At 23.6% G+C, this 27,147-nt stretch overlaps 1 protein-coding gene across 2 annotated transcripts; it reads left to right on the plus strand.

Moving 5' to 3' along the window:
- Nucleotides 1–1,057: 1,057 nt before the first annotated feature.
- LOC105366863 (uncharacterized) lies at nucleotides 1,058–21,146 on the plus strand. Of its 2 annotated transcripts, none has more exons than XM_011505450.1 (2): nucleotides 1,058–1,319; nucleotides 21,032–21,146. In XM_011505450.1, exons 1-2 carry the CDS (start codon nucleotides 1,073–1,075, stop codon nucleotides 21,139–21,141), a joined length of 357 nt encoding a protein of 118 aa, XP_011503752.1. In that variant the 5' UTR covers nucleotides 1,058–1,072; the 3' UTR covers nucleotides 21,142–21,146. The 2 variants fall into 2 exon arrangements, 1 of the variants encoding a protein (XP_011503752.1); XR_913029.1 differs by lacking the exon at nucleotides 1,058–1,319 and adding an exon at nucleotides 18,417–18,532.
- Nucleotides 21,147–27,147: the final 6,001 nt, after the last annotated feature.

Below are 27,147 nucleotides of genomic sequence, written 5' to 3' on the forward strand. Positions count from 1 at the left end.
TGATAAATTTTTATGTAAATAATTCATTAATTTTGTTAAGCTATAAATAAATGAAAGAAGTATATATATTTTATATCCAAATTGCGAACTAATCAAATTATTACTTAGACAATATGATATAATTAAATATAAAAATTTATAAAAAGATTGATAATAAATAAATTTTATAGGTTAATAATAGATATGACATGAGTTAAGATATTTTATAGATGTAATTATTATAAATACAGATATATGATTATCCTACTGTATAATTTTTTTTGTAGAGCCTCCACTTTTAATAATACTTTTACCTACAAATATTAGTTTTAATAAATTTTGAACAAAAGTAATTAAAGACTGTCCATTTTATGCATCATATCTATGTCATAGTAATGAATAATCATATGCAATTCACAAAAGTTTTTTGTATTTATTAAATAAAATAATATAAAATGAGATAATAAATAAATAAGAAAATTAATAAAAATAAGAATATATCAATGTCTATAAAATTTTTAAATTATACCTCCTTTTAGTAGAAATAATATTATTCTGATATATATTAAAATGTATTTATGTATTAAAATCTTAAATAAGATTGTTTCATTGTAATTTATGATACTATATTTAATAATTTAATAATTGATAGATTTTTTTTTCTATACGCTTCATTACAGTTCTGATTATTTATACTAAAAATACTAAGCGAAATTACTCAATATAAATTCTTTTAATACAATGTGTTGCGTAATATTATTTAAATATCAATACTATTTATACATATTATTTAGTCCACATCACAAATTTGAAACGCACTTGATGAATTTACTTTAATATTCTAATTAATTATTTTGAATTTATAAGAGCAGCACCAAACATTTTAGCGTGAGACCCTTGCAGATGTTAGCAGGATTGTCGTCATGAGTGATATATGTCTCAACCTAGGCGATATTATTCAACTAGTCCAACGCCTAAATTCTCAAGTCTTTTAGCGATGCAGCTAAGCGTTGCTAATGCTCAATCGATATGAAAATATTTATAATTTCTTCTGACATAGACTCTGTATGGTGTAGAATAGTATTTTAAGGGCATGGGCATCCGCGAAAATAACCAGTATATAGCCTATCCACAAGAATGTTTTTGTCATCTGTATTTTACAGGGCACAAGAGTACTACGGCACTACCTTCATTGAAACGTTTGACAACATTTTGGCCATTCCCGTATACTCCATATTATACGAGACGTACTGAGAGACCAGTGATACGCGAACAGGAATATGACAGTCCAGACGAAAATCGTAGCAACGGTGGTAGCGACGTTGCTGGACAAAGCACAGGTGAGCTGCTTCAAAGACTTCACTTAATTATCCACCTATCACCCCGATCCAACCCTGGCCCGAAACAGCCAAACAAGCACGACGCAGTGGATGCAGCTTACACATGAATCAGATGCATTTCGCGCGACGCCAATGACACCATTTGAAATTATTACCTATTCTGCACCATGCACTGTCGATTCTAGATAAACCGCTTATGTCTCTATATTAATTCACTTGTTACTCTTTCTTTTATCTTTTTAATTATGCCCCTGATAAGATGTCTTAATTGAAACTTCATAGCCAATATTTATTGGGTAAATGTATTTAATTGATCACGTATTGTTTTCATTTAAATCCTAAGTATTTTAACATAATGCTTTCAAAATAAAAACCGTAACCTATTCTAAAGTATACGACGTAAAAGAATTAAATGATTACTTTAAAGTATTCGTATACATTCATAAACTTTAAAAAGGTTTTGTTTTATTAAGATGGTTTTTCTCAATACCATTAGTATCTTAATTAGAATTATGTGCATATAAATTTAACCAAAATAATAAAATAATGAAAACATATACCGTATCATTTGCCTAATAAACTAACAGTGTCTAAATAATTCTTTATAAGTAATAATTAAATAATGATTCACAATGGTAAATCCTCTTATTACAAATGCATATTGTTCCTCATCCATATTATAATCAATATATAATAAATTCGATTAAAAATTTGTAACTTTTACTAATAATTCAGCTGGTAAAATTGAAGATAATGGGCTGTACCGAATCTTCACTTAAGTGAAGATAGTATTTATAAATTAACATTTTGGAATGAATTATTTTTTGATAATTCATAAAAGTGAATATTAAATAAAAAATGAATACAAACTGAATATTAAATACACTAAAATATTATATCTTGAAATTTAGCAATACAATAAAATATTTAAATAAGATTGAAAGCAATTTGACAATTAGTTTTAATAATATTTAAAATACGTTTTATAAAGACTTCATAGAAATATTTTTAATAAAATTTATATCAATATATTATTATATGATGTAAAAGAAAAATCACGACACTGCAGGTTATAATTATATTTTGAACAGCAACGGGGTTAGGAATTTTGAAGAATAACGAAAAGAAACAAATTGAGATTGCACATGTAGTAGATTTATGAATATATCCCATTGTAAAGACTATACTTGGCTTTCTCCTTTCTCGATGTGCTTCCTCCTATTCATGTCCTTTTGTCTCTCTCTCTCTCTCTCTCTCTCTCTCTCTCTCTCTTTCTTTCTCTCTCAAGCCTATCCCTTCGCCTTCGCTGTAGTAACATCGAAATTTATTGTAACGATCGTACTTATCCAATTATATTTTAAACGCAACCATTATCCACACCTGTGTCCTTAATCATGAATATATGTGCATTTGGTTATCGGTACAAGTGGTATCATTAACAAACAAAAAAAATGATTGAAAATGAGTTTTCAATAATAAATATTATTGAGGCGAATATGGAGAAAATAGACTGTTTTACATACATACGTATTAAAAATATTTTTCACACAGATAAAATGTAGAGTGAAATATTGAATATAAAATACAACTTACTACGCTCGCACTTTTTATTATTTATAAATAATAGTCTCATCATATGTTGTATTGATTATTCTCTTCATGTATGAAATACATTTTTACACTCATAAAATGCATTTATCTATCCTATTTTCATTGTACGCATCAAATAAATTTTTAATTCATAAACAGTTATTAAATATTGTAAATAAAAAATATTTCACCTAGTTTATGTATTATATGTAAAATTTTTATTATATATATATATATTATAAACTTATATAATTCTATGTATTCAAAGAATTATTTAAATATTTGTATTAAATTTTTAATTTAATTTAATATTATTTTTTAATCCTTAAATTCGTTATGTAATAAGTTATTTTATATGCTAATTTTTTATAACTTATATATAAATATATATATATCTTATTTATAAATTATTTGTAAGCTTCAATGAAACAATATTCAATACCAAAATTGCAAATACTGAACATTTTTTTGTTTATAAATGCAAAATATTATTTTTATTTTGTCTTCATTGTACTTGGGAATTATAATTTTTATAAATTTTTACTAGTTAGTTAAATTTTCATCATCTAAATATTCCAATACTTATAATATAATTAATTTTTTTAATCTCTTTTTCATTTTATACGATATAATCTTTCATAGTAAAATTTATTATATTGATTTATAATACATGGAATTTTTTAAACATAATGTTATTTTTTAAACATATATAAAAAAAATTAGAAAAAATGGTAAACAAGGAAATTACAATTTGTGAAAACCTTGCATATTTTTTATATCGTTTACAGATGCATGAATTTTCCAAATGAGGAATGAAGTATTCCAGAGCAACAGTATATTCTACTTAAAGAGCTGCAAGTCTATCTGTTAATTGCTTTGTAGTTTGATTCGGTTCCGACGTAACCTGAAACTGTTGGATTAGCAACAGAAAAATTCATGGAAGAACTATTGCAGTTTGCAAAACCTCATATTCGGGTTATTTGCTTTCCTTCCCCAGTCCATCAACATGTGCTCACTTGTGCACACAGTAAAACAAATTATTTGCTTCATAGATTGTTTTGGGAGGTTATCAACGTCATTCAAAAGTACTATTATGTCTAACAATTTAAACTCCCAGTTCAGAATAAGTACAGATCAAAAATAATGAAATTTACTGAATGGTAGGTGTATACGTCGCGCCATTCATGTCAGTACTACCGTATAAGGTTTTCGCCACTATTGATAGATCAGTCTTATTATAAAGATTCATGGAAGTCAGGATTTATTTAATCATACGTAATTTTTGTAATTATTTTATAGAAGAGATGCGTTAGCATTCATATTACTTGCCATATAAGAAATATGGTTTCTAACAAATCCAAAAATTAATGAGAAAAAAAGCAAGTACTGATAGTATCAATAAGAAATAATAAAATTAATACAATAAGTTAATACAATAATTAAACCACAATGATTAATTTATACAATAAGTTAATTTTTCAATATTCATAATAAAAACAAGTTATAATTTATCAATATCGATTTAGAAAATATAACAAACATGAAAAATTAAAATATTTCTTTATTTAAGATTTTATCAAATAATAGCATGCTTCAAAAACTTAAAAAATGTTGTTATAAAACAAATTTTTATTATATAAAATTTTAAGGGATAATACTTGGAATCCAAAAGATGTAATCAAATAATACTTAAATTATTTATATTTTTGTTATCTTATAAAACCAAAAATTGAAAGAATTATAGCGATAGGCAACTGTAAATAATATTAACTTTAAATTTATATAATAATATGTTGCTTATTGTTCTATTTGTAGGCGAATTGTAAGAATTTTGTATATGCCGTTATTTGTTCCAAAAAAGTAAAAAATATACATTATAAATTATAATGAATTATATAAAATAAATAGGAACTTTGAAATATATGAATCTATTTAAAATACAAAAAATTCTGTATAATTTCATCTATGAATTTATATATATATATATATATATATATATGTATGTGTGTAAATTTGTTAGGAATAACTAAGATATGTAATATAATATATCTTATTTCTCACAGTTTATATTCTTCTTACTCTCTCGTTATTATTTTTCGTCTATTCTCATTCTAGTCTCAACGTTGGGCATTGTTGTCATTCACATCTTCTTTGTGATTTCCCGGGAGATAAACGGTAGGTTAGCAAATACAAAAAGATTAGAATAAAATAATATCTTATATAGCCACACCGAAGCTCAGTGAGCACGATTAAAGAATATGGAAAAAAGAGAAAAACCTAGAGAATATATGTATTATTCTTTTAACATATAAAAATACATGTATTTGTTGGCGAGATTAAGGAAATTTCTTTTATACTATGTATAATTGACTGATTCTCAACTAAATTTCGTTAAGCAATGTTTATGATTCATTTTTTTTTTTTGGCCCCGAATCTTACCCTACGAATTATGCTCTGAACCCCTAGAATTTTGTTTTTTAATCGACATATGGTAATTACGAAAATAAATAAACTGCTACAGAGCTTCAGAAAACTTTTCAAGTCAAGACTTTTTCTTTTCAAAAATTTTAACAATTATGCTAGTATGATCACTATTTTTTAAAATTGCAATATATTTCTGATTTGAAGCAATTCATTATTCAAAAAATAATTTAGTTTATTTAGATAATCTCTGCGAAAGAATTAATTTCATGTAAATACTCTACTTTATTAAAATATTAATCATTTATGATAAGGTATATTACTAAATTACTAAAAAATTTTTATTTTTTTGTTCCATATATTATAAATTATATTGAATTCTTTCAATATCAACCAATTCAAAAACCGTATTACTCATAATTTTACGATTATTATATATAGTATATAAATTTAAATATATAATACATTTATAATTTCAAAATATAAGAAATATATTTAGTTAAATTTCTTCTAAATTATCGTCAACATATTCTAACACAGTTAAAACTGTTTAAAACAGTTTAACTACATTTGTTCACGATGTTCAGTAATATAGAATGTTTTAAAAATTGTAAAGCCTTCTTTTGTAGAAATTTTGATAATAATCTACGTATTTATCTATTATGACTGAAGAAACAGATTTACATTGCAATTGTGCCTTTTATAATTATGAGTTCAAAAAGTATATTCAAATATAAACTGAGTTTATGTATACATGTTATTATGAAAATTCAGTTTTCCTGTTAACGGTGTTCACTAGGGATAGTACTTAATCTACATTTATACGACGTAAAGCAAAACTTTTGTTAACCGAATCTCTAAATAGAACGTATATAAAATACATACATGTTATATTTGACCATTAATCTAATTATGTTACGGAGAATGATAATTTATTCAATAATAATTTACTTTCAAAATTCATTGAATTATGAAGCTAAAATCACTAAAGTTATATTATTACTTAAAAATTTATAAAATGATTTGAAAAAAAATTACATAATAATTTTGAAGAATATAAATTTTATAAATATCAAATTGAATTAATTTCCCTTATTTAATTGAATGTACATACAAAAATTAATGAATATTTATGAAGTTAATTTATGATTAATTTATGAAGTTACATAAAATGATGATTTAGTTTTTCAAATATACAATATGAAATAAAATTATAATATAAAATAAAATATAATATAAAATAGAACTAGAATGAAAATATACTATCATATTTATTATAATAGAAAGTTCCATTATGGGTATTATTATACGTTAAAATACATTTTATTTTAATAATTAAAAAGTTATATAATTATCTGAAGCACTTAAAATTTTGCAGTTTATACACATATATGTTAATATTTAGTAAACGTGTTTTTGCTCACAATCGATTCTTCCATGCTTAATTTATGAGAATTCCCATAAGATCAAATGACCCCTTGAGAGTATGCACATATTCAGTTTCATCAAATGTTATATTATCGACATATCAGCATTAAAATTGCATGGCTATATGAAAACACGATATCGGAGAATGTCATAAACTGATCCTCACATGAAAAGGAAAGAATTGTGAAATTCTACATACCTTTATATTTTACCATCTCATCTTTCCTTTCTAACAAAATATGTACACACGCATACACACACATATATTATTTAAACTACAATTTGTTTATACGATAATAAATATATATATACCTTTTTACATCTGTATAATCTCACATACTAAAAAAAGATATGCAATAATATTAGTAATATTACAATAACAATTATGCCTATATAAATACCTACTATTATAAAATAAATACTACACTTATTAAACGTTAAAATACGATATTCGTCACAAAGAACTTTGAACAAATTGACTAATAATAATTTAATGTAATTAATAATAGTTCATAATGTTTCTCTAAATGCATTGCTGATTAAAAGTTTTAATTATATCAAAATTATGATTTAATTTAATTCACAATATGCAAATTACTAAAGTATAATTTTATATTATGATCTGAATTTACTTTCAGCATTACATTATTTTATAACTGCAAACCAATATTGATAACAATTATACCTAATACATCCACAATAATTAATTATATTGTAATACTTCTATATATTATAGAGAAAGTATATTTACAAGCATTCTTAAAATGAATTGATAACGTTGACTATCCTTGGATATTTTACGTATTTTAAAATATATCTCATACGTAAAGCAATTTGAAAATTGCAAGTGACTTTCTAGTCATAATATTCATTACAAAATATCACGAAAACTTATATTGATTGTAATATATTTATTAATTATAGATACTAATTTAATTCAAATGAAAATTAAATTTATAAATTAAAAAATTTTTAAATAATTTGAATTCCGCCAATTTAATTACATTTCTATAAAGGTATATTTTCCAAATTTTTTAAAACTTTTTATAATGTTTATAGTATCATTCATTATCTTCTGAATACTAATTTTTATTTTCAACATATTTAGAATTCTAGTTATTTTCTAAAAACTTAAATAATTGTTTAAGTAAATTGAATAAATTTTGAATATTAAAATGCTTTTTGATTAAAAAATAAAATAAATAAATTACTACCTTGATGAAAATACTCAATAATTTATTAATTTTTAATATTTTTGTTTTCAAATTTAGTAAATAAAAATATTACATTAATGTATGCTAATTAAAGACATATGCTGGAAATAACCTAGTTTAGAATATATTAAAATGACATATTTACAATTAGTAAAAAAAAAGAATTTACAATAATTTTTAATAAAGAATAAATTATAAATTTGAAAATATATTTTACATAATCATGTCTTTGTATACTTTTTATAAAGTTTTAATTGTTCTCATTAAACTATAAACACTTTAAAACACTTTATGCAATAAGTTTACAAAAAAATATGTTATTATATATATATATTAAAAGTATAGTTATTAATAAAATAATCTTATAATTATATACAAATATTCTAACATTTGATCAAATTTATATCTGCAATTGCTTAGGATGTAGAAAATTATTTCGATTGATTAGATTGAAGTGATTCATGAATATAAATAAATCATTCAAATTTTGCAAATCTTACCTTATATTTTATCAAGTAAAAAAAATAACATTTCAATTTTGACCATTAAATAATATTTTTATATTATTTTATAAAGTTTATTTTATAAAATTTATAAATTTTTTATTATTTATAAAGTTCATGCCAGTACCATATTTCTTATACTCATTATTTCCTTGTACCCTTATTTATCTTAATTATAAATTATTTACTTATATGATATAATATATTTATATACAAAATTAAAGTAACATTATTCATATACGTAGAGGTAATACTAGTGCTATCGAAAAATATTGCTTTTTTAATTATTTCAATAAAAAGTCTTTTACTAACAAAATGGCACTTAAGTAATATTGAAATTCTATTTGCATTATTAATTTAATATGTCTAATTTATAATCGGCAGCAGAAGTTTATAACTTTCAATGTTGATATGTTGTTATTAATATATATGATTTTAGAAAAAATTAATTATATTTATGACAATTTTAAATATTTTAAATAAATACATTTTGAAAATTAATATTTTTTAATTTTGATCATAAATGGCTTAAAAATAAATTTCTAATAAGTTTGCATATTTATATGATACTAATATCTTATATTAAAAATTAAAAAAAAATGCTAATGTTATTTAAAACTTATAAAGTTATTATAATAGTTAAAGACATTAAATTAGAATTTTTTAATTTCAGAATTACCACAAATGGAAATGTGTAGAAGGGAATTCTAAAATTCTTAGAACCTCAAAGTATTAATTTTTAAAATTTCTAGTGTGATTATACTTTAAACAATGTAAGCATTCAAACAGCCTGTTTCATTATAGTTTTGATTTTTTATAATAAAGCTAAATAAACTCTTTAATTATTCATATATTTTCATACAAAATAATTTCATATTAATAAATACATGACCATTAATTAAAGCTATATATTATGATAAACCATTAATATAGTGCAATTGTGAATTAGATTATCAATATCTTCATATAAGATATATAATAAATGTTTATGATATACGTCTTCATTCCTATTAAACTTTATGATTTTTAATATATTCAAATATAAAAAAAACTAATGTATTTAATTTTTATAAAATTCTTTCTTTTTTTAAATTGTTAAAATAAAAATAGAATGTTCATTAAATTTTTTATATTATTTGATATTAAAAATATTGAAAAAAAAATTTAATTTGCAAATGTTAATAATTAAATAAGAAATAAACTTAAAAGTTTTAAAGTAAAATTTTTTTTATATCTTATAGTTAAATAATTATTGAAATATCTTACTTACATATTGTAAAACACATTATATAAATATATATATATATATTAGTTTTTTTAAACCAAATTGTTATATATTATTATATATTATGAACTATATGATAACAAATAATATAGAAATTTACTACAATTTATTTTAATCTGAAAAATGCGTTCTATTATTCATTATTTAATTATATTATTTATTGATCTATGTATAATTTAAAAAATTTTAAAAGGTAATAAAAAGGTAGTGTTTCATTTGTCAAAAGAACAAAGTACCTCATAGTAATACGTAGTTTAAACGGCTATGTCCAGTGATGAGACATGGATAAATTTATAATTACCAATCTCTGAATAGTGCCTTACGCGTTATTATTGTAATGCCCTACAGCCCTTGACAAGAACAAAGAAAAAAATGTTAGTAAGTTCTAACTATGGATTTTGCGATTGGTTTGGCATAGTAAATCGCGATAGAGCCAAGAATTATAATGGTCACGCACTTATAAGGAAGATGGTTCCCAAGAGGGTTGAAACTTTCTTGAAATACGTCGGATATCCTGTACTGTACGTGCTTCTGGGTATATATGCCTTATGTTTATAGGGGAAATGACGGTGTCGATACGGAAGTGTGCTTCTGGCAGGCACTGCAAAATACACAAGAATAACCTAATCTCGAGTGAGTAATATAGTTAATGGATAGAATGCAAGTCTTCGTGACTGAGTTCAGACCGGGTGATTAGTTTCTGCCAAGATGAATAACTTTTACTTTGTAGAAGTGTAGTGAACATTTCATACACAATATAAATTCCACTGTTATTTTATTTTATTTTACTGAAATCGTCCCCTTATAGCTAGTATTTTCTTCTATTATTTATAAGCATAAAATTTATTTAAGACGAAGCATAAACAGAGAACACTCTATATGCTGGTTTTATGCCCTTTGTATTTTTGATTGATTTCAATTGTTGCAAGTTAGGATTCATTATTACATTATAATGAATTATTTTTACTTTGTATGTGATCTAAAACAAATTCACTCATTATAATAGATTATAACAAGATAAATATTTCTATTCTATTATAATTATTTCATAATTATAGTTATATAATTCGAGCGAATAGTTCTTTTAGACTTATTCACTATTAGAGAGTTAGAAAACATCTTTTATAGTATTTTTAAAAATATTAAATATTTTTTGAGAAATAATTTTTCATTAATTTTAGTTCATTAATTTAATGTAATTATTTCAACTTTTCAATTAATCGCTATTTAACAAAACTCTGTTTAAAAATAATTTTTTAATGTAATAATATTTTAAAACAGTAATTACTATATAAATGTATGTTTTAACTGATCTTTTAAAATTATTAAGATTTTATAATAATTTCATTTGAATCGTTTTAAAAAATATTTTAAGTAATCAATTTGTAAATATTAAAAGGTAGAATATGTACAATTTTAGATAATTTTTATAATTATTTTTATGATATGTCTAAAAAATTGACTATATTTTATTTAATTTGCTTATATGCTAAGATCGTAACATACTCATAAATACTTCAAATTAAACTTCAAAAAAATTACTTAAAAGAAATTAATAAAAATATTTTTTGTCATATATACAAAATTTCGATTCATAGTTATTAACAGTTTATTATTCAATTATTATTTCTATTAGTAATAAAAAAGTAATAATACTAACCACATAATAATGATTAAATGACATTATTATTCGAAGAATCGGCTTTGTTCTTTACAATTTTTTAGTAGTCTTTAACGTTTTGTTAGTGCTTCTCTTAAATAACACAACGATATAATTTCTTACGCTGATTGTATAATATTTGAAATAAAAATTACGAACGATATAAATCTAATTGGTTTGTAAATATCAATTGTATACAATAGAAAGCTCCTTAAAAAATATTATGAGCCAAGGAATTTTTCGCACAACTATTTCACGTGATGCAGAACCAATGTGACACAATTACATTTTTGGCAGCTAGCCAAATTTAAAATTTGTTAGTTAATCATAATACAAAATGTAGAAAATGAAAAGAGAAGTAAAAAAAATATGCCATTATAAAACGAAAAGCATAGTGCATGATTTGGAAAATTACGCTTGTACATTCAACTAGTATGAGTTTATACAGTGCCACCCTTGCCCCATCAGTATGGAATCTCGTAATTAATTAGGGAAGCATTTGATATAGGTGAGCATTCGAGAGTACAGAATCCTGGAAACAGCTCTCATAAATAAAATTCGTACATCAATAGATGAGAAGCAAGAGGAGGTAGTCAGTCCAAATTGATTTAATGTGTTAATGCTTGTTGGACACGTATGTGCATACGTAGCGAATTGCGAACCTTACAAAATATGTAATATTCTTTGTAGAGTATTAAACTAAATATTTAATCTTTTCGATTAAGTAATATTTTAAGTTTTAAAAGTGACATGAGGGATAGGTCGACCTGCATAAATGTTACGCTGGAATTTTAATTTCGAAACTACCATTCATTAGTATTATGAGTTTGAGAGTTAAATAAATTTAAATTTAACTTAGAAATTCCTAAAATAATGAATACTGGCGTGAACGAACTTTATTACCTTGAATTGTAAATTATGGATAAGACATTCTACTGTATATTCTATACGAACTTTACAATTAATCATTAGATTTATTCTTTTTTAAGTTTAATAATACGTAAAAAGCTATTTACTTATTGTTTTCTCAAAGTCCTAACTCTTACAGAATATTATTATTTATCTTTTAAATTGACTTTATCATAATTCCTACAATATTATAATATTTTTATTATTATATTAATATTCAGCATATTATTATTTTTTTATTATTTGAATTATAATATTATCAATAAAAAGCAATATTCTATATTTGTATAAAAGTAATGTTTTAAAATATGACTTCGATTTGTATTTTTAGTAAAGCTGCTTTTCAGTATTTATATCAAATTAAAACTTTGATTTTTAATTTTTCAAAATTGAAAAATATATTATTACTATTACATAAAAAAATTTTAAAGGTTTTTTTTAAAAATACTTCAAATAGGTTTTCATGGAAAAATTATTTTACAAAAAATCGGAACATACAATAAATACACAGCAGAAATGATCCAAAGTAATATTAAGGAAAAATTAATGAACAATAAATAATTATTCTTTTCATCTGTTAATGAAATATAAATTACAAAATTAATTTAATATTATTTCGTACTTTTCTTTACGCTGAATTCTAGGCATCTGATAATTTATAAAAGTTTTATTCTTTTCTAAAACATAAATATAATTGGTTTTAAATAATCCTATTATTATTATTAATATTTGTATTAATATCTAAGGCCACTTAATGACGATTAAAAACATATTAATTTAATATTTAATTTTAATATTTAACTTTAATATTTTCTATAAATGATTTATCAAGATTAATAATCTATTACATTGTCCTACAGTACTTAATATTTTTTATTAAAAAGCATTTTTAATGAGTAATAACATTAATTTTTAAAAAATTATAAACTGCCCTTCTTTTTGTGAAATATTTTATAAAATTGTGAAATTAATTTAAACTTATTTGTCTTCATATAAAGAAAAATATTCCCATGAATTTTTATTGGATTCGTTATTTAGCAAATAAATTGAATTATGATATTAAAACGTAAATCATGTCAAATAAATAAAAGAATAACGTATTTTACATAATTTATTGAAATTTAGTGACATCATACATTAATTATTAGTTTCTGTGCCTTATTTTTCTCAATTATTATAAATTATGAAATAACTACAACTGTTGAAGATATTGTTTAATTAAAAAAATTCAATAACTAAATAAAACCCAAATTAAATATTCAAATCGTTTATATTATTGTGAAACTTATTTGATTATTTGATGTAGCTTAAAAAAATATAATACATTTCTTTCGTAGTAATAATCATTTTTCATCTATATTATAATATAATATAAATAAGGACATGCGATTTAAATTTAGAGTTACTAAAAAGCAAATAAGATTGATACAATAAAATTCTTAAACTATAGGTTGTATACTAAATATTTTTATCGATTTTCTATTGACTTATATTATAAGAAAATCGCTTTTAACGCAGTGAAAATTTGTATGTATATTTGGAAAATTTACGAATACTAATTTCATTACAACTTAATTCAATTTTGACAAATGTTAATATATTGAGGTACAAATTATTCACCATTAGTTTTTTATATTAACCTTCAATATAACTTATATACAATCATTTTACTAATTAAAAATTTTGTTTTTCTTATAGAAAAATAAATTAAAAATTTACTAATTAAATAAATGTTATAAAAAATTAGTTAAATTAAGTTATCAGTTAAATAATAAGTCAATAGTTTAATTTAAGTATAAATGAAGATTGAATAAATAGATAAAATAAAATTTTAATTTAAATCCTGTTCATGTTATAAGATATTAAAGTATGAAATAAATATATTATACATGAATTTTAATACTTTGTTATTACATCAAAATAAAAAGGATAGTATGACGTCAATAAAAACTATGTATAAAAACTATGAAATAAAAACTATTTAATTATCTTCCCATTTTTAATTTACTTTGGTCTCTTCATCGATTCATTGTATACAAATAGCATTATTTATATTATCTTGGCTTTTTAATTTTTTCGTCACATTTATCTCATATTACACGAAAGCTGGCCAATTACCCTCAGTGCATCTCTATCCTTATAAAAGCGAACTTTCAACTTATATGTAACACGAGATAACCGCTCTCCTGCATCCATACCCCTATTGACATTCTATTGATCGGAGATTAGCATAAGTTTTGCCACAAAACGCGCGTGTGTATAAATATGTGTACGTACGTGCATCTCATGCTAGCGTGCATATGCAAGGCTTGTAGCAAGCTAAGTAAGATGCTTTACTTGTTGCACATGTTCTACAGTATCATATAAGATTATTTATTTTTCTGTACTTTCGAATATGGATGAAGATTGAGCTGAATAATAAATTATAGAATTTAATATAAAAAGTAGGATACAATATTTTGCATTATTTCTACTTTTGAGACAATTTTTACAATATTTATATTTCAATTATTAATTTTTACTATTTTAACTATTCTATTGAAATTATTTTTATTAAATATTTTCTTTATTAATTTAATAATTCTTTTTCATTTTTACTGGAAATATGTTTATCACTAAAAAACTTCTTCAATTCGATCAAAACCAAAATTAATATTCTGATGTTTCAAATTAAAATATAATAATAAAAACTGTATGGTCTAATATATAATTGAATCTTGATTCAACTATTTATTATTACTATACTATAATTAAAGTTTATATAAATTGATATTTTTTTTTAATTAGAATTATTTCATAATTTACGCCCAATACAACTAGTCAGGCAGTTATTTTATTTTCATTTTATTTTATCGGTTTATTAAGAAATTAATTATTATTAAATAAGATTATATTATCATTAATATTGCTATTATAAAAATAAAAATTATAGAAATAAAATAAACTGTTTAAATAATGATTTTTATAAAAAATATATACAAGGTCACCAGTTTTTTTTTTAAGTCACCATGCAATTAATTATATATCAACCTTATGAACGTTATAGCGTAATGAATAAATATTTTACAAGCTTTTAATGTCGATACCAATTGTCAAAATTTTTGTTAAATTTTTCTTAAATATACATTTTATAAGATATATTTTGTACTTTAATTTATATAATATATGATTAATGTAACTAAAAATAATATTATATAATTATTTTAATCTAAGACAATATTGCTAAAAATAGTTTCATCGGTCTTCATTTAAGAAACGAAATAAGGAGTAAATAATTAGTGAAGGTAGCAGGTTGAATGTATAGAAGAGTAGTAGGTATGAATTAATCTCATAAAATTAGTCGTTTGAGTTTGATGTTCGTCTTTCATAAATAATTTAATTCATTATCCGCCCGTTGACTTTTACTGGTGAGTACGTCTACTATGTGCTTCGACGACCGCCACAGACGCACTTCAAGCGGTCGACAAGTCCCAAAGTGGAAGGGTTTGACCAACACCCCCCGTGTTTATTTTTGAGTAATTACGTACTTTTGATCTTTCTTATCTCTTAGCGTCCTTCCTTCTTTGTACTCTTATTCGATTATATATGCACTACCATATATTTCTACTCATGGCTCCCTTTTTCAAAGGCTTTCATTCACATAAGCAAACGTGCGCTTGCATTTCTATCCAAATACTAGTCGAATGACTGCACGTTTCCTCATGTAAAAGTTTTTGTGGTATTGTTGATCAATAAGAATGGTGTGAAAGAAAGAATTTTGCAATGAATGCAAAAAGCAAGCTTGTTTATTTATTTATCTTTCTTAGTTCTTTAGTTTATCTATGACTTCATAATAATTTGGTATAAATATTTTGAGTTTTCATAAAGTCAATACATTGCAAAAGAGTAAACTTATTTTGCGCTAACACTTCGATTACATTTGCAGATTTTTTTTTAAATATGAAAGAAGAATTAAGTAAGTTATAGATTTATATACTGAAAAATAATTATTTTTTAATTTTATAAAATTTGTCTTGATAATTAAATTTACTTGATATCTAAAAATCTAATTAAAGTACAAAATTAAAATACGACTTAAAATATTTTTATACGAATGGTATAATTGATAGAATTTCAAGATATTCATAAATTTTCAGATGAACTTACAAAATTATATTATTTGCAATGAATGTTTACTTCCATCTGTTTATAATTTTACAATTATTCATCCATAAAATAGAGTTTTCAAAATTCATTTTAAACAAATGAAATACGTATACATTGGAGAAAGGATGCTTGATCCAAGTATTTAAAGAGTGTAGAATGACCTTATTATATAAAACTTATTACATCTACATATGTAGAAAGATAATTATCAAACTTTTTGATGCATATATATATATATATATAATCATTTGACCTAATGTAATGTATTTAAAAAAATATAGTTTTTTAAGAATTTTAAATTTTACGTACATTGATCTCGTTTTTTTATAAGCAAAAACAGATATTATTGATCTTATTATTTAATTTATAATACATTATATTTATTTTTAAGAACTTATAAAATTAGAAAAAAATTGGCTAACTTCTTCTTACTTACTTTACTTACTTAAGAATAAAAATGAATAAAGTTTATAATCGATGAAGAGATATTTTTGCTTTAATACCTCTTCTCTTTTATTTCATCACTATCTTCTTCAATGAAAAATTTGATTAAATCTATTAAAATTAATGGTTCAATAAAGTTTCTAAAAAGGATCTGCAGATAGTAAAATGAAGGAGCAGGTTTGTGGGTGTGTAAACATAATACCGAAGCATAAACGTGACGAAATCTTAAAATCTTACTCGGGAAGTTAAGTTTGGTATAGATTATACTATGATATAATATAGTGTAGTTCAGAAGACAATATAACAGCAGTTTCATTGAATGAAGAAAATCTTTCTTTACTTTTCTCCACTCAGCTTTCCGCTTGCGAATGCTTTTAAGAGGTGAATTTGCTACGTTTCGGTATGTGAGTATTCGGGGACAAATGAGTCTATTCTTATTGATTAATAAAATAAGATTTCTAATTAGCTCAAGTCTTTGATAAGCTTTAAAATTAAAAAAAAAATAATCCCAAAATATTTTTGACGAATACATAATATTTTGTTAAATAGTTTATTACATTGGTAATAACTATTACATATATATATATATATATATATATATATAGTTGTTTGAAATTCCAGCCACCAGTATGATCGCAGATCACGGTGGGTGGATTAGACCGTACCACCGGTTTAATTGTGACGGGGGGGTGGGGAGGTTAATGCATCAACTCAGAGTAAATACAATTGGCTTTAGTGACCTATATTTAAATAGTTATTACAGTATTGTAGGTGTTCTTTATTATGGTGAGAATTGTTGAATGCAGTGACTAGGCAGCTAATAATTAAGTCGAAACGTCGTCTGGGAGTGCAATCTTTGTTAGGTAACAATTTCGGGTCTTATTTTATAGTCATGTATCGTGTGAGTCGTGCTTAAATCACATTGGACATTAGTTGACTCGCGGAGCTTCGACGCTTATATCAATACTCGAATAGTATCAAGCGAGCTTCGGCTCGCGACTGATTAGACGCTTGACTCGACTTGGGAATTGACAGTGATATTCGGCTCATGCCGGTGGTGGGGATTATTACGAATATTTGTCGCCCTCTTTTGTGGCTTGATCAGAACCAATTTATTGTGGTGTGACCGGTAATGTCTCGTAGTATTAATTAAGATTTAGGCAGGGGTCTAGTATCAAGATTGGCGCCCTCTCTTGCTTGTCTGCTAGGGACTCAAGTCAGAGGGTTTTTAGGCCAGGCTCTATCGATAATTATAATAGACATGGGCCGGGTTGCGGTCCCGAGAATTAGGCAAGGATTTGACACAATGTAAATAATATTGATATACTGGCCAGCAATAATAACAATTGAAGAATAATAATAATATACCTTGCAGGGATTCCTTCAGACGAGTTCGACTTTCACAGATATTACTGACACTAGTTTCACTTGAGTAATTCAACAAGACTGTTTTCTTCTCCGTTCGTTGCTTTTTAAATACGATTGCGTGTATTTGGTGTTATGAATTCTTGGAGGCTTTAGTGAATTCTCTGGAAATAAGCTTTGACAACTTCGAGAAGCTTCCTTTGTTGCTATGCGGACAAAGTGTGCGGCTAAATTTCCAGTGAATTTTTGTAACGTATAATTCGAATATTGCGCCTTAATCTAAATGTGATATATCGGAATCGTATTTTAACAAACAATGAATTCTTATTTTTTGTTGGGTGGTTCAATCCTGAACAATAGTAATAAAAATAAATACATAAAAACACAGAAAAATAAGTTAATACTTATATAAATAAATAAATATCAACATAGAATATTATATATAAATACTTAAAATTCATAACATTGTTTCATAAACTCGTATTATAACTCATTATTTATAAGGCAAAATATGAATTTAATTAATAATTAATAAATGGATAGAAAGAGTATATGTAATTATTTATCATAATTAACATTTAAAATCTAAAAGAAATAATTATTTTCGAAAAAAAGAAAATCACCAAAAAAGTAATTATACAATCTTCTAATATAAATTAATATCTGTATTTTACATAGATTTATACATTTATTTTATGCTTATTTAAATAAATATTTAATAGTAAAATTATAATGTATGAATTACTATAAATCATATTATTATTTTAAATAGTTTAAATGAATAATTAACTGATGTAAATAAAAATAAAAAGTTTATTTATATAATATAATTCAATATTATGATGATTATTAATTATATATTTATTTATTATTATTCAAATATAAAAGTAATATTAGTAAGAAAGTCTCTTTATAACTTCATTAATTTCGAACTTGTATACCAAAATGTACTACAAATTACTTGATTGTTACAAATTTTATTTGAATGAACTCGTTTGTACAGACTTGAATGAAAAATGAATGACTTAATGATTAACCCATAAATATTTAAGTATATGTTTGGAATTGGAACATTTTTTCGAGACCTTTGATTCTCGGAAATTTTATTCCTAGAATAGAAGCCTAGTCCTAGAATTTTGTAAACATTTAACACACTGAATTCTCGAATTGTCTAAAGCTTATATTCTCGAACGTTCTTAAAGCATGCCTCGTCTTAGTAATAGCAACACCTAAGCATTGTTTCCTGCTAGTTTAGCTGCCGTGTGGATACTTAAGGAAGCACGAGTCAGCTATTCCTCCGAGTCAGTTACTCGTCCTTGTCAGTCTTCTACGCCCTAATCACGCCATTAAGTCAGAGTCTAAAGCCGTGAGCTCGTCACTCGGTCACGTTCTCTCATTGCAGCCATTACAAGGAACACACGTTCAATTGTCCAGTGCGCAACAGTTAATAACCAGTCAAGGGCTGACTGCAGTACAAGGAAATAGTTAACTACACGAAGCATGGTATTGGACCACTCCTTCATACGAAGGTATACCAGTAGTCTCTTTTGAGGGTAACAACAACGTTAGCATAGACTTCAAAAGCAAGCTATATTCCCTTTCAAGGAGTATACAAAATCCATTGCTGATCCCTATAACATTATCGACGACATCGTCACCACCACCAAGAAGCAACTACATCATTGTGATAGAAGATAGTTCACGATCTCCCATGAGAAGAAATAATTCAGATCAACAATAGTGTAATTGTCAATAAAACCAAAATAAACGACGTTTTAACGAAGTTTATACACACTGCACATATTTACAGCCCTTTCACTTAACTCCTTTCCTAAGCATCGCTAAGGCGGGCGAAAAATAAACTCAACTATCGAACTTGGCAGTTCGAGCCAGAAAATTATATACATTTTCAACCATTTGGTCCTTCGAGCCAGATCAGTGCAATTTCACATTTAATCCTTCGAATCGGATCAGTGCAATTACGAACAGTATAACATAAAAATATGGATTTTAGGATTTCTTATATAACTTTATATAAAGAAAAATTATTAATTGATGTTGATAATGCAGAGAAAATAACTTTGCATTATACAATTAATACAATAACAATATAAAATAGCATAGAATGAAGGGTATATTTTTTATTTTCATATATATATACAAAAATTATAATTCAAATATATATGGGTCTGTGTGTGTGTGTGTATGGAGGCGCCGCGCGCGTGTGTGTAGGTATAATTTCACAAAGTTATATGTATATATAATGTTGTATGTATATGTAACAAATATATATATATATAGAGAGAGAGAGAGAAAGAAAGAAAGTTCAATAATTTCTATTATTATATACTTTCTATTAATTGGCTTCAATGATATGCAGCTAAAAATGTTTTACACCGTTGATAAAAAAGTACTAATAATTACATATGTATATACATACTAGTAGAAAGTGTAATCCAATTCCTACTAAGGCAAAATAATTTAGAAAAAAGAAAATATTTATAGTTGAAAAAAAATTGGGCAATACAATACAATTTTGAAAGCTAGATTATAAAATAAACATAATGTGCTGTTCAATTTCGTACAATAAAGACTTACGATAACTAGTACATGTTTAAACCATATTAAAACAACGATTGATCACTAAATTGCTTATATTTTAAAATTTTGTATTGTTTCTCATCACTTTCCAACATTTTAATCGCTAATGCAATCCGTAAACAAGTAAAATATATTTTCTGTTTCAGGAAGCTCGTACATTATCAGATGGAGTACACCACAATTGATGATCGTTGCAGTGCAATATATTCTTACAGGACCATACATATCGCCTTATGCCCCTCAGGCTGGGAACTAAAACAATACGCTGTGACTACTACTATTACTGTGAAAATCATTTGGTGAGATACTATGTATTTATAATCTCAGTTCCTCTACTTTTTTGTTAATTTTTTTAAAGAAAATTTGTTTTTCTTATACAGCGTATTAAGAACAGTACTATCTAAAAACTCATAGTTTGACATAGTATAACAAATATTAAAATAATGAGAACCATTTCGAATTGACAAAATCTTACATATTTGCTATACAAAATTACAGCAAAAGAAACATAAATTTTTTTAATTTTCTACCAAAAAATAAAATTAATAATTTAATAATTAATATGTACTACCTTTAAATATATATTATATTTGGTTTATTTGATTATCTAAGATATACTGTCAAAATATAAAATATACAATATTTTATTGAGTAAATATAGTATTTGTTATCAGATATTATAATTAGATAAATTTGATATTTTAAAAATTAATATTAAAATTAATTTATTTTTAAAAGAATTTTTATAAACATTAAAGTCTCAATTGTTATGAATTTTTAACATTCATTGCAACATTCATTAGGTTTTATTTTTATAAATACTTCATTTTATAAATCCTTACATTTAATAAATGTATTTGTAGTATATTAATAAATAAAATATTATTAATAAATTCTACAAATATACATATGTATATATATATATATATATATATGTGTGTAATACATATGATTAATTTTGCTTATTATAGATAGTTGAAATTTTAAATTAAAATTTTAACTTTTGATTTATAAATTTTTTTCTAATTGAACTGAATTCTTTTTTCTACAAAATTATTTTACATTAAACAAAGAATAAGAAGTAAAATCAACTATTTCATTAGCATTATATTTTTGTAAATCATATATATTCGAATTAAATATATCATAAACAATTACCTATTTTTTTAATGACAAACAATTACATTAAGGTAAATTTAACATAATTTTTCAATTTTTTAATTGTAAATAATTATGAGGAAATTTATAATTAAAATAATTATCAAGTTTCTAAATTTAAATATATTTATCAATAAATTATTATAGTAAGTATAAGAATTTGGAATTAGATTTGAAAATATTAAATATACAAAATATTTTTAAATTCTATACGTATCTTATGTGCTTCTTATTAATTGTATAGATCTATTATTTATTCGTTTCTATCAATTGTTTATATTTTTTACTTATATGTTTAAGCCAATCTTGCTTACTGTCACCTATTGAATGAACGAAATGAAATTCATCACCAGCTTGGCTACGAACATCATAACATATATTATGATGATCCAAATAAGTCTGTTTTGTTACGGATTTTCAAGATGTCAAGGTCATCAATCAAATTTTTATAATAATCGAAGTTCTGAGATGGTAGTTTGGCAAAATATTTAAAATATCTTAGTTTTAAATTAATTTTTTTTCATATTAATATATAAATAAGTTTAATATTAACATTACCTGAGTTCTAACAAATATTTTTTAAAATTGTAGTTTTATTCGTATCTATGAATTAATAATTTATTATTGCATATTTTATAATAGATATTAATTTTTTAATGTATAAATGACAATTGGATAAAAATTTATTCAACTACTTTCCAATAATTTGATACTTTAATTAAATACTTATTTTATAATTAAAATCTCTACTTAATGACTATTTAAATGAAATTAAAGTATTTATGTTAGAGTACAAATTTTTATATTTGTAAAGAATTTACGGAAACTTTGATAATTATTTTAAAAAAAATCATATAACCATATTATTGACTATTCTTTCATTAGATTGTTGAAAAATTTTATGTTTTTTTTTTAAGATAAATAAAAACTATATGTTTTATATTATTGTTTATTTATGCGTTTTATTAATTATTTCAGACAATTTGTATCACTTTATTTATATAATTATATATCGGGGTAAATTAATTTGTGGAAATAAAATAAAACAAAACCATTCAATATAAGATAAATATAAACGAATTTTAATTAAAATAAATCTGTAACAAGAAATATGAAAAGAAGTTGTAAAAAAAACATAATGTGAGTTATTGAATATTTTTATTTAGCAAAACATTTTATTAAAGAATATATAATTCAATGTTGAAATATGCAAAACGTATAATATTGAAATAAAATTTCAATTATCGCTTAGCATAACTCGTTAAAAAATATTAAGTTATTGTTACATTAAAAACAGCAATATTTATATATTCTTTTAATCATGCTGAAAATAATTTTTTGAAAAAAAATAAATCCTTCAAAATATACCTATTGTTCAACTCAATTTATTTTGATCAGCCTTCGACAAGTAGAATAATCAACCATGAGAAACGAAAAGCTACTCATTTTGCACATGTTAATATATAACTACAATAACTACAATAATTACAATAAATATAATGTTAAACATTGCAATTTAATTATTAAAAAAACAAAACTAAAAAAAACAACATCGATTATATTTATATTTAGCAAAGTGAGGGTTCGCAAAATGCTCGAAATTTGATTAATGCTTAAAAAACTTCACACTAAATAATAAGGTCTTTACAATTCATCGTATTGCGTTTCTCTTTTTGTTGTGAAGTTCAAACGATTTATAAAATTAAGATATAATGACAAAAATGAGAACTATATATTCAAATTAATCATCAGTTTGTTACTTTATGAATTTCGTTTACCAGTTTATTTTTCTTCTACTCAAAAGTTTACTTTTTTGCTTGTTATTTTTAGAATTAATTGTAAAAAGTATTTAGTTAAGCAATACTGTTGAATGCTATAAATTTATTTGTATGTTATATGTAAAATGTTACATGTAAATTTGTTATATGTAAAATATTTATATTTTAAGAATTGGATATTTAATTATTAAATTCATATCTTTTGTTTGGTCTTATTAATAGAACTGAAAAAAATTGTAAATTATTTTTGATCATTTTTCAGAGTTATGTATAAACTATATATTCAACGTTATAGTAATACTGACTTAAATGTTTATTACGTTTATAAATATGTGCTTGATAAATAAAAATTATTGATAATTAATAAAAATTAAACTAAAAATAAAAATTAATAAAAATCAAAATGAACTTTTATCATTGCATTGGTAATATTAAAGTGAAGAAAAAAAATTGCAATATCATCAACTTATTAAAAAAGTTATAGGTATTATTTTAATACATACTAATAATATAAAATAATTAAATAATAGTAGATTAAATACTTTTATTTTAAAAACAAAAACAGAAAATGAACTGTAGCGTTCTGCATGAGCCAAATACTATAGCCTCGTGGGAATCCGTCTTAAAATGTATGATGAAAAAGACGATAACATTCTATGCATAATCTTTCGACAAACATAAATAAGCGTTGAGCGATAAGAAATTTGGGCGGAATTCTATTGATTGTAATTTCGGTTTAAAAAGCCTGAAATAATTTAGTTACATATACATTACCAATTAATGAGTAACTATACAGCACCCAGTCTCTAGATTATATTAAGTGATGTACGAGAGACCATAGTTCATGGGCATCGAGGTGTGATGGACATACTCCGATGTCCTCCTGTTGTATATTGCAATGACTGATCGTAATACTGCTGCAGCCATAATAGGTGTATAACGCTATTCCCCACTTACATCGACTATTGAGTATTTTATTTGTTTTTTAACTGTTTTTACTTAACGCTTGTTTACCTTTCAACCCGTTACTATTTTTTTAAGGCACAGTTTTGTTCGGATATAGTATAGAATATATCCTTTACAACGGATATTACCAAGATAATTGATAATAATTCTTGCAAACAGGTTAATCGATCTTATATGTAATTAATCCAATTATAATGAATCAGTTTTATCAAATTCTCGGTAACTAGCTTCCATTGTTCGTTATATTTAATTGCGTAAAGAAACAAAAATACGAATATAATATTGTTCAATATCACTGATTTCTATAATCTTTATTCTTATCCATAATCTAACTTCTTTACTAATTTAAACAAATAAACAAAAAGTAAAAAAATTATGTTATTCAGTATGTATTAGTATTTACAGATTGTCATACTCTGTATAACGTAAAAGAAGTTGAGCAAGCTAGAAAATGTATTGGTATGCATACTCATAAATACACGTACGTGTCAGAAGGTTCAGTTGTTAATTGAAAGCTTTTATGAAGTGACGTAAGAAAAGCTCGTGTCGAGCTGAGAGTGAGTAAAATGATAGTGAAGAAATGTCGCACAAGGCTTTTACATTATGTCAAATAACCACAGTATAGGTATGCCTACACGCGTATATATTTCAGCCCCAACAAGTATAGTAGTATATTGCTCCAATGAATAAAGCAAGCCAAAGTTAATGTACATCATGTGCTACTCACGAGATAGATGCGATCTGCTGGTCAGCTTGTCGCCTTTCCTCTCCTCTCACTTTATTCTTTTTTTACACCTCATTGTTTTTCCTTCCAGTATATTTTTTCATCTACGCATTATTTTCCATATATGCTATCGCTCTATGCATATAGTAAATCAACATTGGCTTATACAAATGAAAGAGAAATGCAAATATATCTTTTGTATTTTTTTAATTTTTCTATTTCTTTATTTTGTATACCCCAAACGATAATAAAAAAGAATGTTTGCCGGATGCTAAAGAATTATTATATGAAGAAATATTATATGAAACAGATTGCATTTTACATTTTGAAAAGTATAATAAAGTATTTTAATAGAAATAAAAAGCTCATAAACAAATTATCTGTTATTTTTAATTTTATTTTATACAGTTAATATTATATAATTATTAGTATTTCACAAAAATTAAAAAAATAAAAATTTTTAGCTTAAATTAATTTATTTATAAATGTAAAAAAGGATTAACTCGTGGTAAATTCGATAATATTTATATAAATAACATACGTAGAAAATGTATAGTGTAATGAATTGACCTGAACAATTAGCATATACAAAAAATTCATAATCTCATAAGCTAAGATAGACTATAACAACGATAAAGTATATAAAGTTCAGCGGTAATAGTATGTACTTCAAGGAAAATTCATATTTTTAAATGGATTTATAAAAAAGGAATATCATAACTACAATAGAAAATAGCATTTTAGATAGAATTTTTAATGATTGATTTCATATACAAATTTTTACAGCAAATCCTATGACTAAAACGAGTGTATAGTTTAATCAAATTTTGAATGAAATAAAATATATTTCGATTATCTAATGGTCAATAATACAGAATAATATTGATAAAAATGTATGTAATATTCTAAGGGTTGTAGTTAATGCAAATATATAAAATACTAAAAACAAAGTCAATTTAAATAAAACTTTTTAATATTTTAATATATCATTACATTTTTTAATATACATATATATAAATCTTATAAATTTGAAGTCGTATAACAATTTTTTAGTACTTGTATTATTCTCATAAATATCATTAGCTTTAATTCTTCTAAGATTTTAAAAATATGTATGAAAATGGTAACAATTTTTTATTTTATTTCTCAGTATATGAATTGTTTCACTCTATAAAAAAAAGCCTGAGATCAGTTAATTCGACAGAATCTGGTAGATAAGAAACACTTACGTTGTGATGTTGGAACAGCAAATCCGTCATTTTAATAATACTAGTTTCAGACATTTAAGATAGTACCTTTTCATACATTTAGATGGTACCTTTATGGTACCTTTACTTTTTTAATAAAAAGTAACAAAGGAAAAAATAGCTACATTATTGTAATTATATTTATGCATTCAGTTTCTATCCAATTTATTTAGTTTACTCTGTATAATAATTTAAAATACTAAAATTATAATTTAGCTTATTGATTAAAATGTAAAATAAGCGTTATTAAAAAAAAAGTTTTTTATTATTTGTAGTAAATTACAATATATATGTATTTAATACTGTTTGAAGTATTGTGATATTAATAAATAAGAATAATAAATGGTATAATTTATATTTATGTCTATAAAATAATTTAATATTTATAA

This window comes from Ceratosolen solmsi, unplaced genomic scaffold, assembly GCF_000503995.2.
Source record: "Ceratosolen solmsi marchali unplaced genomic scaffold, CerSol_1.0 scaffold80, whole genome shotgun sequence".
Lineage (NCBI taxonomy): Eukaryota > Metazoa > Arthropoda > Insecta > Hymenoptera > Agaonidae > Ceratosolen > Ceratosolen solmsi.